Source organism: Muntiacus reevesi, chromosome 4 (assembly GCF_963930625.1).
Source record: "Muntiacus reevesi chromosome 4, mMunRee1.1, whole genome shotgun sequence".
Classification (NCBI taxonomy): Eukaryota; Metazoa; Chordata; class Mammalia; order Artiodactyla; family Cervidae; genus Muntiacus; species Muntiacus reevesi.
The window spans coordinates 93650063-93663699 of NC_089252.1; the positions used below are offsets into that span (position 1 = coordinate 93650063).

A 13637-nucleotide genomic window follows, 5' to 3' on the forward strand; every position below is an offset into this window, starting at 1 on the left:
CTTCCCCACCAGTCCAGAGGGTAGTGCTCTCACTTCCACTACAGGGGGCAGGGATTCTATCCCTAGCCAGGAAACTAAGAGCCCGCATGCAGAGTGGTGTGGCAAAAATAAAAAACAAACACAAACAAAAAACCTGCCATAAAGATACCAGTACACAACTATCAGAGAAGCTAAACTTTAATAATAAGCAACAACATGGATGTAGAGCAACAGGAACTTTCATACATTATTAGAAAACAGGACAGCTACTTTGGAAAACACTGTGACAGTTTCTTAATAACTTAAACTTATACTCTCCATAAGATCCAGCAATCACACTTCTCAGTACTAAACCAAGAAAAACAAAAACAAATGTCCATACAAAAATGTCCTTATGCAAATATATATAGCAGCTTCATCCAAAATCATCAAAAACTGAAAACAACTCAAAAGTGTATCAACTAGTAACTGGCGAGGCAAACTATAGTATATGCACACAAGTTACACTCAGTGTCGACAGGAGCGAACGACAAGTATGGGACAGAACAGAAACGAACCTCAGAAGCATCACACTAAACGAAAGAAGCCAGGCACAAAATACTACACAGTGTGCGATTCTATTTATGAGATTCTGGAAAAGAGAAACCTACTAATACTCTGTATCATGTTTAGGGTGGTACTCATTATTTGCCAAAACCTATAAAAATGTACACTTACAGACGTTTCCTATATGATGATTATACCTTAATACATCTGACTTGAAAAAAAAAAACCCTAGCATCTGAACACTGGCTCAAAGAAAAGTATTAAAGCTCAACATTGGCATCTGTGATTACTCTGAAAAATTCTAGACATTTCTTAACTAGTTACCATACTACAAATGTCCTGAGAACTGAAAAGAAATAAGCCCCATGCTTTTTCCCTCTTTGGGCCTCAAAGCATTCCTGTGCAGAGACCAGGCCTGGGGATGTCAGCGAGTGTGCAGAAGCTACGTGAATGCTGGTTACTGAGACACCACTACAGTGAGTCTTGTTTTCAGGACAGCTGTTGCCTCGTTGTTCTTTTGTCACACGCACAAAAAGAGAGCTGTTATGCTTATGGAATGTGACCTTCTCATTGGACAGCTGTTACATCACGCCTGGAAACACGGCCAGAGAAATTCATTTTTCCCGTGTGCCACACAGAAAACAGTAAAAGCAAAAACAAACTAAATAACCATGAAAGACCCCAAAACCTGCGTTAAACAAACTGCATTACTCCTTAAAAATCAGATCACTTATAAGAAGTATTTCTCAATACTAAATACTGAAGAGCTTATTTTTTATGGGTAACGTTTTGTCTCATTTTATTATCCTTAGTGTATAACCTTAACAGACTATTTTTCAGACTCCAAATAACCATTACTCTTCCAAAGACATCTTCTTTGAGCGTGCCATGATTATTAATGCTATACAGTAATGAGTTATTCCTTTATTTTTTGTAATATCAAGTGCCTACCTAGGAACTTTGCCATTTTACAGTTTGGTCAATTCTAAACCATTTTCATTTGCACAAGGGCTTTCAAATTTTTTTGATCATTATCCACAGTGAGATAATGATTACAACCCAGTGCACAGATGTGTGCATATATGTGCACACAATTCGGAAGTCTGACAAAACAAGACTTATTAACCTTACCTCATAAGATGCTGTTATTTTCTTTTTTTATTGTTATCTTTAAAAAGCTGGCAAACAACCACACAAGTCACAGCATGGCCCACAACTTTCAAAATCACTGCACCAGAAGATGAAAAACAAATACGACATCTCTTCGTGTTTTGAACAATGGCTTTCACACATTCGTTTAGTTGGCTTTTTTTCCAGTCTATACGTGACATTCCTCACGGCTGACTCCCTACACTCTGCTCCTGCTCAGGCTCAGTGAGGGCTCCTGGGCCTGGTGAGCAGGGAAGATGGAAGCGACCTGAGGAAGCCAGGGCCCCACTGCTCCTGCTCTGGCCCACTGCTAGGTGTGGGGGTGGGGGGAAGGTCCTGGCCTTCTAGGCCTATAAATATCCACAGCCTGGCTCTCCTTCCTTTTCCATTTACCCTCACTGTTATTCCTTAACCTCTACACGCACACAGTGAACTGAAATATAATTCAACTGGGTAGAAAAAGAGCAACAACACACAGGAAAGTAAAGTTTTTCCTACACATCTCAGGATTTCAGTTATGCCTACCATATGCTTCTTCCCCATATACCACAGATACCTAAACAAATTCAAAACAAGCTTACTGGCATGTAAATCCCACTCACAAAGTTTCCAACTAATCATTTTGAATTTTTAAATCAATAATCAATATTATATTCCAGTATTCCATTCTGAAACTAGTGGGTATTTATTATAATTAGACAGCAATTTTATATGAAGATCAGGAAACTTACTTTTAAGGACTCCCACAAGGGAAACTGGACCAATGAGAAAGGAATCTGCAGAGAAAAAAAGGAAAACCAAATAAATTAGGTCAGAAAGATCAGTTTGCTTAGCATGACCATATGAACTTATAATTATTATTCAGAAACATTATTTCATTTTTAACTTCATGTACATAAAAATATTACCATTAAACAAATTTTTAAGTAAAGAATTAAACAGTAACTCCTTGTAGAATCTACTGACTTTTTAAGCACAAGGGATATAAAATGATGCTGTGATGCCCTCTTAAAACTGAAATAGGAGTGCGGTATAAAGAGTCTGGCAACTGAAAAAAATGAGAAAATAAATACTTTCCATCACAAATAATAAAGCTTTAAGGACGTGACATTTTTCTGCTTTATAGTTCTAGCTGTCTGCAGGCCAGGTGTCAGGGTTGAAGAGAGAAACTGGGAGGGGGAAAGAGAAAGGGGGTGAGGCAGGAGAGGAGGAGGAGTGGAGAAGGGAAAGGGAGAGCAGGAAAGAAGAAAGGGGAGAGAAGAAAAGAGGAGGAGGGAGAAAGAAGAGATGGAGGGGGCGGAAGGAAGAAAAACAGAGGGGTGAGGCAGGTGGATGGAGGGACAGAGCAGGAGAGAGGGAAGAGGAGGCAGGCAGAGCCGCTTGCAGGGGGAAGCTGAGAAAACGGATCCAGGGCCAGAGCCCAGCGTGGGAAGGAAGCAACGCTTCTCTGTGCTGGATGAGTGAGGGCTCTGAGCAGACAGGGGCAGAGGTGGCCTGAGAGCCTGATTTAGTCTCAAGCTTCGTCAGGGACAAGAGTCATCTCCAGCATGAAGACAATCAATGCACTTAAAAGCTTTACAGTCAGATGTATTGATAAGCTAGAATTGTTACCAAGCACGTTTCACGTGCCAGGAACTGTGTCTATTAGCACTTCATAGTTCTTATTTCACTGAATCTTCACAACAACCCCATGAGACAGGTATCATTACCATCCCCATTTTATAGAAGAGGGATGGAGCTTCATAGAAGCTGTTTAACTTGCCTAAAGACAAAGAGTTAAGAAGAAAGAAGCCCAGACCATCTGACTACTAGACTACCTAAGACACCTAAACTGAATTTATCTGCATACAAATTCACCCCCAGTATAATCCATGTGCTTTTAACTAAATCTTCTAAAATTCTAAAAAAAAGGACCCTACCTTTATATTTCCTAAAATAAAAATACCTGAACTCCAGGGGACCCTACCCAGTAGCCTAGATAATCTCCACGCACTGTGCACTGGTCCTGAGAAAGAGACGATTCTGCTCAAGCAGACTATGGCCCCAGAACTGCTGCTCTGGACCCAGGTCAGCTGTCAGTGAAGAGTAAATGTGGACTCTGACCAGTAACAATGGGCACAGGGGTGTGTGTGCGTGTGTGGGTGTGTGTGTAGACCACAATGTTGAAGAGATTAATGAGTATTTATCTTCCCGTGAATTAAGAGTGCTAACTTATTTCTAAAATATTTATATTTAATCAGAAACTAAGAGTAGCATCAGCTTCTTCCTCTGCTTGAAGAAATAGTGGCCCTGGGCTTGACAAGTGTCCACAGAAAGAAACTGGGCCTTCCATTCAGGCAGGAAATGGCAGTGAGGAAAAAAATAAAAATAAAAAAGCCCATGTCACTAAACTAGTTTAAGCTAACAACCTAAGAGTTTCAGAGAAGTCTGTCATCTTCATAATTAAGCAGCACCCCATCCTGTACATCAGAGTACCATAACAGGAGATAAATTTAGTTGAGTTTCTCTTATCAAACCATGAAAGCATCTGATACTGTCCATTCTGACACTAAAGTGCTGTATTTTCAATTATCAAAACCAAAAAAAACTGACTGTAGTTTTCTTTTTCTTTTTTTGGCTCTACCGCACACTTGCGGGATCTTAGTTCCCCAACCAGGGATCAAACCTGGGTCCCCTGCAGTGGAAGTGTTGAGTCCAAACCACTGGATCACCATTTTAAAAAATGTAGAATATGTAACAAAATGCCAAAGAGGACTAACAGTTAGTGGGATTATTGTTTTCGTTCAGTCGCTAAGTCCTGTCTGGTTCTGTGACCCCCATGAACTGCAGCATACCAGGCTTCTCTGTCCATCACTGCCTCTCAGAGCTTGCTCACACTTGTGTCCATTGAGTCCATGATGCCATCCAACCACCTCATTCTCTGTCGCCCCTTCTCATGAATGGCAAACCACTTCAGTATTCTTGCCTTGAGAACCCCATGAACAGTATGAAAAGTGGGATTACAGATGATTTTAATTTTCTTCTTTGTGTTGTCTCCTACCAAATGTAAATATATATTATACTTTAACAAGAATGTACATATGTCACAGTTATAAGATGAAAAACACCTTATAACTTATTATAACGGTCCTTGCTAGCTTTCCTCACTTCTTGATTAAAATTAACCCATAAAACTGCATTGTATGTTATTGGCACTTTTTTGATACTTAATAAATAATACCAGATTTTGAATACTATAGATGGACATTTTGCCCATTTTTCTCTATTAAGAGTTATTCATTACTTTGTTACTTCAATTTAAAGAAGTAATTTTGAAATCACACATTTGAAATGGCCAAAACTATTCCACAGAGTATTTATTTCAAAAAGTCAGCCGACAGTAAATCCCAACTTTACTCTAAAACAAGATTAACTGACAGTCTCAGGTAATTAAATGTGCTGTAAATGCTTGAATAATTAAATGTATTTTTGACTTCTGGTAACAAAATATCCCTCATAAGATAAACTCGTGATGTGTGAAAATGTTTCAAACATTCTCCAAGTCAAATTCATATTGAATGTGTCTTGTCATTTACAATATGAAGAAATAATGAAAATGTGTTCCACACATGTTACAGTAGTACTGCCAGCAAATATGGCTCCCCAGCTAAAACAAACACTCCCAATTACTACAGAACATGGGCCAGTCAGAAAGCGAGTTCCCTCCCCAGGTCTGGTTTGTAGTTTCAAAACAATGATGTTTCTTCAAAACATGGAATCTTAAACCCTAAACAGATGTAAGCTGTTATTCTAAAATGTTTTATAGATGAAGAAAATGAATAGCTGCACTCAGAGGTCTTGTATTCCAAAACACAACATACCCATTTTATTGCACCAAAAGTTACAAAAATGGCTCGCTGTTGTGACCTTTTTAATGACTCCATTTAAGACGTTTTGTTTGAATAAGGCTGCTAAGACCCAGGGCACTAATAAGCGAGCAGCAGTAAACCCAACTACCATCAAAGAGGCAGATGTAGAGGAGGGAGAACCTGCTAGAATTCACCATGGATTCCTCTGGTAATAAACACAGCAATAATTCTACACAAGAGTGCATATTAGGATTCCACATGAAGCAGAGAAAGTGAAAGCTGAGTGGTAAACAGGGGAAGAAGTGTTGGGCATTACTAATGAAATAGAGAAGGTACAAAAATTATATTATCGGCACACTTTACCTATTACCAAATGCTTCTACTAGAATTATCTTTGAAGCCAATCAGTGCTGACAATCCTGTGATCTTAAATACCTATAACCCTACAGTCCTTGATCAAATAATGTGATTTACAATATAACTGAAGGGATATGAAATATGATTTCTAAAGTCTCATTTGCTCTAGAATTCTATGTCTCAATAATCTTCCAAATTATTAGTAGAATACCAACATGTTAAAAAAAAAAAAAAAGATTTGATTGTAAGCTGCAAAGAATACAATGGATCCTACAAGTGACCCAAAGGAAGTCTCCTTTCTGCTGCAAGACAGTGTCCAAATTTCTGTGTTTGATTTCAGGTTTTCCATTCTAGTGTTGCAAAGATACCAAGGCCAGCTCTTCTGTTACATATTCTGGTTTTTTCCACTCAAGCCCAGTGGTAACCAAGGACAACTGAATTTGAAGACCAGAAAGTATTTTTCCCCAAAGTGACTACTATTCTTTCATAAAAAAAGAGAGAGACTCATTCAAATCTGGTCTGCTAGCATTTGACATACCAGCAAAGAATTCTAATAATACATATTGATTTTTTTAATTTAGCAACTATAATTCACTTACTCACAACTATAAATAGAGAACAGAATGTTTACCTAATAAAGGAAATTAACCTAAAAGTAGAAAAAATTTAATGTGACTCACACCACAGGTCTATAAACCATACTAAAATTCCGGAAGTATCTTTCCAAATACAGCACTAAGTGGACCCAAGAGTAACAAAATCTAAATTAGGGAAGGAGATGATGGTGAGCAGTTTGATTCTCAAGTAAAAGTTAATCTGAGAGGGAAGAGCACTAAGAGTATTAATACTTGCACAAATATATAGTAAGCAAATCAGTGCGGTAGTATACAGACAATGGAACAGAATGAAGAGTCCAGAATTAAGCCCCTGCCTATATGTTCAAATGATCTTTAACAATAATGCCAACAACATTCAATGGGGAAAGGACAACTTCCTCAAAGACTTCTCTGGTGGCTCAGAGGTAAAGGGTCTGCCTGCAATGAAGGAGATACAAGAGACATGTGTTTGATCCCTAGGCCAGGAAGGTCCCCTGGAGTAGAAAATGGCAAGTCATTCAACTATTCTTGCCTGGGAAACCCCATGGACAGAGGAGCCTGGTGGGCTACAGTCCATGGAGCCGCAAAGGGGTTGCAAAGAGTTGGACACAACTGACCACATGTGCGCACACACACACACTGTCAGGAAAATGGATATACACATACAAAGGAATCAAGTTTGAGCCTTACATTATACCACATACAAAAAGGAGCTCAAAATGAATCAAAGGGGAAAAAAAAGAATAAAAGATCTAAAGGTAGGACCTAAAACCATAAAACTCCTAGAAGAAAAAAGGGAAAAACCTTCATGATATTAGTTTTGGCAATTATTTCTTGACTATTATACCAATTCACAGGTAACAAAAGTAAAACTAGACAAACCAGACAAAACTAGACAAACAACTACATTAAAATTTCAAACTTTCCATCAAAGGACAAAATCAACAGCTTGAAAAGGCAACCTATGGAATGGGAGGAAGTATTTTCAAATCATCAATCTAATAACAGGTTAATATTCAGAATACATAAACAATTTCTACAACTCAACAGTAACCAAAACATCCTATTTTTCAAATGGACAAAGGATTTGACTAGACATTTCTCCAAAAAGATATACAAACAGCCAACAAGCATATGAAAAGATGTTCAACATTACTAGTCATTTGGGAAATGAAAATCAAAAGCAAAATAATATCATTCATTATGAAACTACTATGAAAGAAAGAGGGAACGAGAGAGAGGGAAAGAGAGAAGGAAGGAAGCAAGTGTGGACAAGGATATGGGGAAATTGGAATCCACAAGCTGTACTGGTGGGAATCTAAAATGGTGCAGTCACTTGGATAACTTGGTGCTTCCTGAAAAGACTAACAGTAATATTACCAAATGACTCAGCAAGCCTACTTCTGGGGATAAACACTAAAGAACTGAAAGCAAAGTCTTAGAAAGAGATGTGTACATTTATATTCACAGTAGCATTATTCAGAACAGCAAAAAGCTGGAAGCAACCCAAGTGCCCACTTGCAGACAAAAGGATACCCAAAATACTGTATATACATAATAACAAAATACCACTCAGCCTTAAAAAGAAGGTAATTCTGATAAGCTACAGAACAGATGAAACTGGAAGACATTACGGTAAGTAAAAGCCAGTCAGAAGGAGACAAATATTGGAGGATCCCATTTACATGAGGTGACTAACATAGTCAAATTCACAGACAGACAAAGTAGAATGGTGGCTGCCAGGGGTGGAGGAGGGGTTGACTGGGATAAGATGGGAAAGGGGAGTTGCTGTTTAATGATTATTAAAGAAGTTAAAGAGTATCAGGTTTGCAAAATGAAGTGTTTTGAAGACAACTGCAAAACTATGTGAAAAGAGTACAACTGAATCCTACACTTCAAAATGGTTAAAATGACATGTATGTGTATTTTATTACAATGTTAACATATGTCAAATTTTTTAAACAATACTGTTACTAAAAAGGCAAGTCACAGAATGAAAGAAAATATTCACAAAACACACACCTTAAAAAGAACTTCTATTCAGAATAAAGAACTTTAACAACACAAAGAAAACATAGACAACAAAGAAAAATAACCCAATTTTTTTTAAATGCACAAAGACCTGAACAAGCACTTCACAAAGAAAGTTATACAATTCACTAATATAAGCACAGGAAAGATAGTCAACATCATTAGTCACCAAGGAAGCATTAATCAAAGCATACTGAGAAAACAATGCAGTGTTTGCCCCCACTAGTGTTAAATACACAACTTGGAAATTCCACTCTTAGGTAGAGCCAAAACCAGGGACTTAAACAGATATGTGTACAACAAGCTTCACTGCAGCAATATTGACAATAACCAAATAACCCAAATGTTCATCAACAAATAAATCGATAAATAAAATGTGATCTATCCATATAATGGAATATTATTCCATCATAAAAAGGAACAAAGTTCTGATTATACACATGCTACAATACAGATGAACCCTGAAAACATTATGCGGAGTGAAGTAAGCCAGACACAACTGACAAATATTATATGATTCCATTTATATGAAATAGCTAGACTATGCAAACTTAGAGAGACAAAAACTAGTTTAAAAGTTATGGGACTCAGGAAAGAGAACAACAGGGTGAGCTCAGTCATGTCTGACTCTCTGTGACCCCATGGACTGTAGCCCACCAGGCTCCTCTGTCCATGGGATTTCCCAGGCAAGAATACTGGCGTGGGTTGCCATTCCCTTCTCCAGGGGATCTTCCCAACCCAGGGTTGGAACCCACGTCTCCTGCATCTCCTGCACTGACAGGCAGCTTCCCTACCACTGCGCCACCTGGGAGAGTGGGGGGTTGTTGCTTCGTGAGTCCAGTGTTTCTGGTCACAATGATGAAAACGCTGGGGAGTAGACTGTAGTGATGACTGCACCACGTCATCAATCACACTGAAGTGTATGCTTAAAAGTGGTTAAACTGGCAAATTTCATGTGATACCTATTTTACCACAATCTAAAAACTGTTTTTTAAAAAGCACACACTGAGGCGCCACTATACAACCACTAGAACAGCTGAGATTAAAAAGGCTGACAAAACCAAATAAAGGTAAGGATTGTGCAGCAACCACAACTCTCATGTTTTGCCAGTGGGAACTTAAAATGGGACAGTCCCTTTCAAAAGGAGTTTGCTCAGCTTTTATTTGATCCAGAAATTCCACTCCTACATATTTATTCAAGAGCAGTAACAATATATGCCTGTGATAAGATCGGTATATGTACGTCAAAGTAGGCTTAATCATAATAGGTAATGACCATCAACAGAAAAAAAAGACATATATACTGTGGTATATTCATACAATGAAATATTAGGAATAAAGTGGAAAGAACTACCAATACATGCTGTAACACTGATGATTCTCACCTATGCTATGCTGAGGAAAAGAAGCCAGACACACAAAAAGGATTTATACTGCAAGACTCTATTTACAGAAAGTTTTAGGGAAAGGGAAAACTAACCTGATGGGCCAAGTAACTGGGATGGAATATCAGAAAACATTCTAGGGATATGGAAATATTCAATATCATAATAGGGTGTCAATTACAAATATATCCTCTCTTGAAAAGTGTGTATCTATGATGTGTGCATTTCAACATATACAAATGCTATCTACAAATACACTATGAAAAATACAATAGCAGTGAAGAGTGGGTTGAGGTAAGAGATGAATAAAAATGACAGATTACTGATAACTGTCAAAGCTTGATGATGAGCACTTTGGGTTCATTATACTATTTCTTTACCTTACCTATGACTTAAGTTTTTATTAAGTGAAAAAAAAAAAAAAACTGTAAAAGGGAAGCACAATTGTTGTTATCTAGTCGCTAAGTCGTGTCTGACTCTTGCAACCCTGTGGGACTGTAAGCCCACCGGGTTCCTCTGTCTGTGGGATTTTCCAGGCAGGAATACTGGAGTGGGTTGCCATTTCCTTCTTCAGGGGACCTTTCCGACCCAGGGATCAAACCCGCGTCTCCTGCAGTGGCAGGCGGATTCTCTACCACAGAACCAGCACCGAAGCACCAAGGACGATTAGCTTCTCATTATCAGAATCCGTGTACTAGGATTAGAGCAGCCCAGAGCTGAAAGCTGAACAGGGCTTCCCATCTCCAGTTAAACCAAAGTTAAGTGACATTAACAGTTTGGGATATAGCTTCTCATTTATCTCAACATAGTGTTTTTGTTCCCTCAATTAAACAGTAGTATACATATAGTTCCAAAATTTAAATTCTTCCCTAAACAATGTCTCCATGGAGATATCTCCATGATTATCATTTCAGATCAATGCATAGTATTTTATAGTATTTAACTATCCCGTAATAGTTGATGTCCAATTACTTCCCTCAAAAGATACTATTTTGTTTAATCATTCATTTCTGATACACAGGAGATTCTAGATATATCATACAGATTGTTAATATATAATTTCTGAACATATCTAATAACGACGTGGAAGGCTAAGGTCCAACATTAACCATTCATCAACATAATCACCTTTATAAATGCCTAGTGTTAACATTCAGGAAAATCAGAGCACAAAGATATCTTCCATGAGCTATCATTTAATAAGTTAATCAAAAGGAAAACAACATTACCACACTGGCTTTCATGTATCCAGTGAATAATTCTAATACAGCAGTCAGCATTAACTGACTCTGAGCAAATGTTCAACATTTGCATTAAGATTTAATCCTGCTTCCAGTGATCTATAAACAACTACTTATGCAGCAGAATTATGGCATCAAGAATTACCAATATATGTCTGATTTATGGCATGTAAATGTAAGGTCACAAGTAGACACTAGCTGTAACCAATCTTAAAAAAAAAAAAAAAAAAACTATATGTTAGTTGAGACCTCTAAATAAAATTAGAAATATTTTTTAAAGTTTTCCATTTATTTTTAAGAAAGTAAAATAAAATCCATCTTTATATAAATATATACATATAGGGGCTTCCCTGGTGGATCAATGGTAAAGAATCTGCCTGCCAATGCAGGAGACACTGGTCGATCCCTGATCGATGATGATCCCGTATACTGAGGGGCAACTGAGCCCTTGCCACAACTATTGAGGCTGTGCCCTAGAGCCCAGGAACCGCAACCACTGAGGCCACAGGCCACAGCTATTGAAGCCTGCAGGCTCTAGAGCCCGTGATGTGCAATAAGAGAAGCCACCGCAATGAGAAGTGTGTGCACTGCAACTAGAGTAGTCCCTGCTTACCACAACTGGAGAAAAGCACGTGCAGCAACAAAGACTCAACACAGCCAAAACCAATCAGTAAATATACATACACACGGATTCCTTTCCATTTATTTTCACTGACTTCTTTAATGAACTACAGATCATCCCACAAGCCTTCAGGTTAATCACTCAGCTACTAGGACAATTCTCGGTAATGAAACCTGAAATTTTCTTTTCGAGTATAAAAAGCAAAGGATGTTCATTTTCAATTCTTCACAGTCATTCCCAACACGTTAGGCAGTGTTGATGTAAGGCTTCTAAGAAAACAGCCAGAGAGCAGTTGAGGGAGGTGCCTGAGACTCAGAATTTCAAAATCAGAATTCCTGTCAAGATGTGAGAACTCTGGCACAGGGTCAGCAAACAGATGTTCTCAGTTAGCATTTGCATGCAACTTTAATCCCTTACAAAATATAATCAGGTTGTTCTTGAGATGTTTTTCTGCGGCTGAGAATGGCTTTAGCAAGAAGGGTTTGGCTGTCTCTCCCACCTACCACTCCCTCCTCCTCATCCAGCAGCCCATCTTGTTCTTGACTCAGAAAGCAAGGAAAAGTGAGTAACCAATCCCTCAAGAAGTTCTATAATAGAGAGTATATTATTTAACTTACTATATCAGCAACTGTCCTTGGTAACTAAGGCACATACTTATTTATCCAGGTTTTGCTCCTTTCTGAAGCAACTTGGTTTTTGGTAATAAAGATGTTGTAATCAATGGCTTCCCAAATTCTCAGGAACAAAAATTAGATTAATACAATTTAAAAGACCAACCAAGAGCAATAAACACCTCACCTAATATTCAAAACATTTGTATGTGTGTGTGGGTTAAGTCACTTTGACTCTCTGCCACAGTATGGACCACAGCCCACCAGTCTCCTCTGTCCATGGGATTTCCCAGGCAAGAATAATGGAGTGGCTTGCCATTTTCTTCTCCAGGGGATCTTCCCAACCCAGGGATCAAACACATGCTTCTTGTGTCTCCTGCACTGACAGGCAGTTTCGTTACCACTACTGCATAGGTACATCCTTTGGGTAGGCAAAACTACAACTTGAAAAGAACTATGAAAAATAAAGACAGGTTTGTACAGTGGTTAGGCTGTGCAGGGAGCTCCCTCCAGCTCTCCCTCCCACTTCCTTCTTTCCTCTCCCAGCAACTCCCTCAACCTCGCCAAAATAATCCAATGATCGTAAAAGCAAACTCAAAAGCAGCCCCATTACCATGAAATGACAATATTACCATAAAATGACTTATGCTGGAGCCTCAGTGTAAGTAGGGCGCTGACTAGGCTACAGTGTGGTCAGAAGGGAGAGAGACTGGAGAAGCAGAAGGAAAGAGGGCGGTAAGCTTGAAAGGGGCAGGAAGGCAGAGGTGTCCACTTACCTCTCGTTATCTCCCACTGCCTGGCCTGACAGTGCTCAGTAACTACTTGTTACGTAAGTGAATAGAAGAAAGGCAAAGGAATGGAAGAAGAGAAGGCAGAAAATAAGGCTAGTGGTAGGATAACAGTAGAACTCAGGTATTCTGGTTCATAGTCCAATGAATACTCTTTTCATTCATCGACAATTAACTTAAAAGTATTCATTACAACAATGTTTTAAGAGCTGAATGAGAAAAAAGTGAGTACCAATCAAACACAAAAGCGAAAAGAATAAAAACAGATCCCATTCTATTTGTTATTTAAGTAAAAAATATGAAATATTCAAGTACACACACACACTGTACACACACATCCCAGGAAACAAAAACTTTTGAAAGCCACTCTATGAATGCTTCTCCACTTATCTCTTATCATACCATTTATGATAGTAGAAAACAGCATTAAAGGCCAGGTGTTGAGAACTATAAATAATCTACTTTGTACAACTGAAAAGAAGCT

The 13637-nt window shown here is 38.4% G+C and overlaps 1 protein-coding gene across 5 annotated transcripts in view; it reads right to left on the bottom strand.

Moving 5' to 3' along the window:
* SLC25A26 (solute carrier family 25 member 26) overlaps positions 1-13637 on the bottom strand; it is a 149330-nt gene that overhangs the window by 35692 nt on the left and 100001 nt on the right. For all 5 annotated transcript variants that reach the window (XM_065933338.1, XM_065933336.1, XM_065933337.1 and 2 more), the window contains one exon: positions 2406-2450. In XM_065933338.1, the coding sequence (XP_065789410.1) occupies positions 2406-2450 (45 nt within the window). The remainder of the gene's footprint in view (positions 1-2405; positions 2451-13637) is intronic.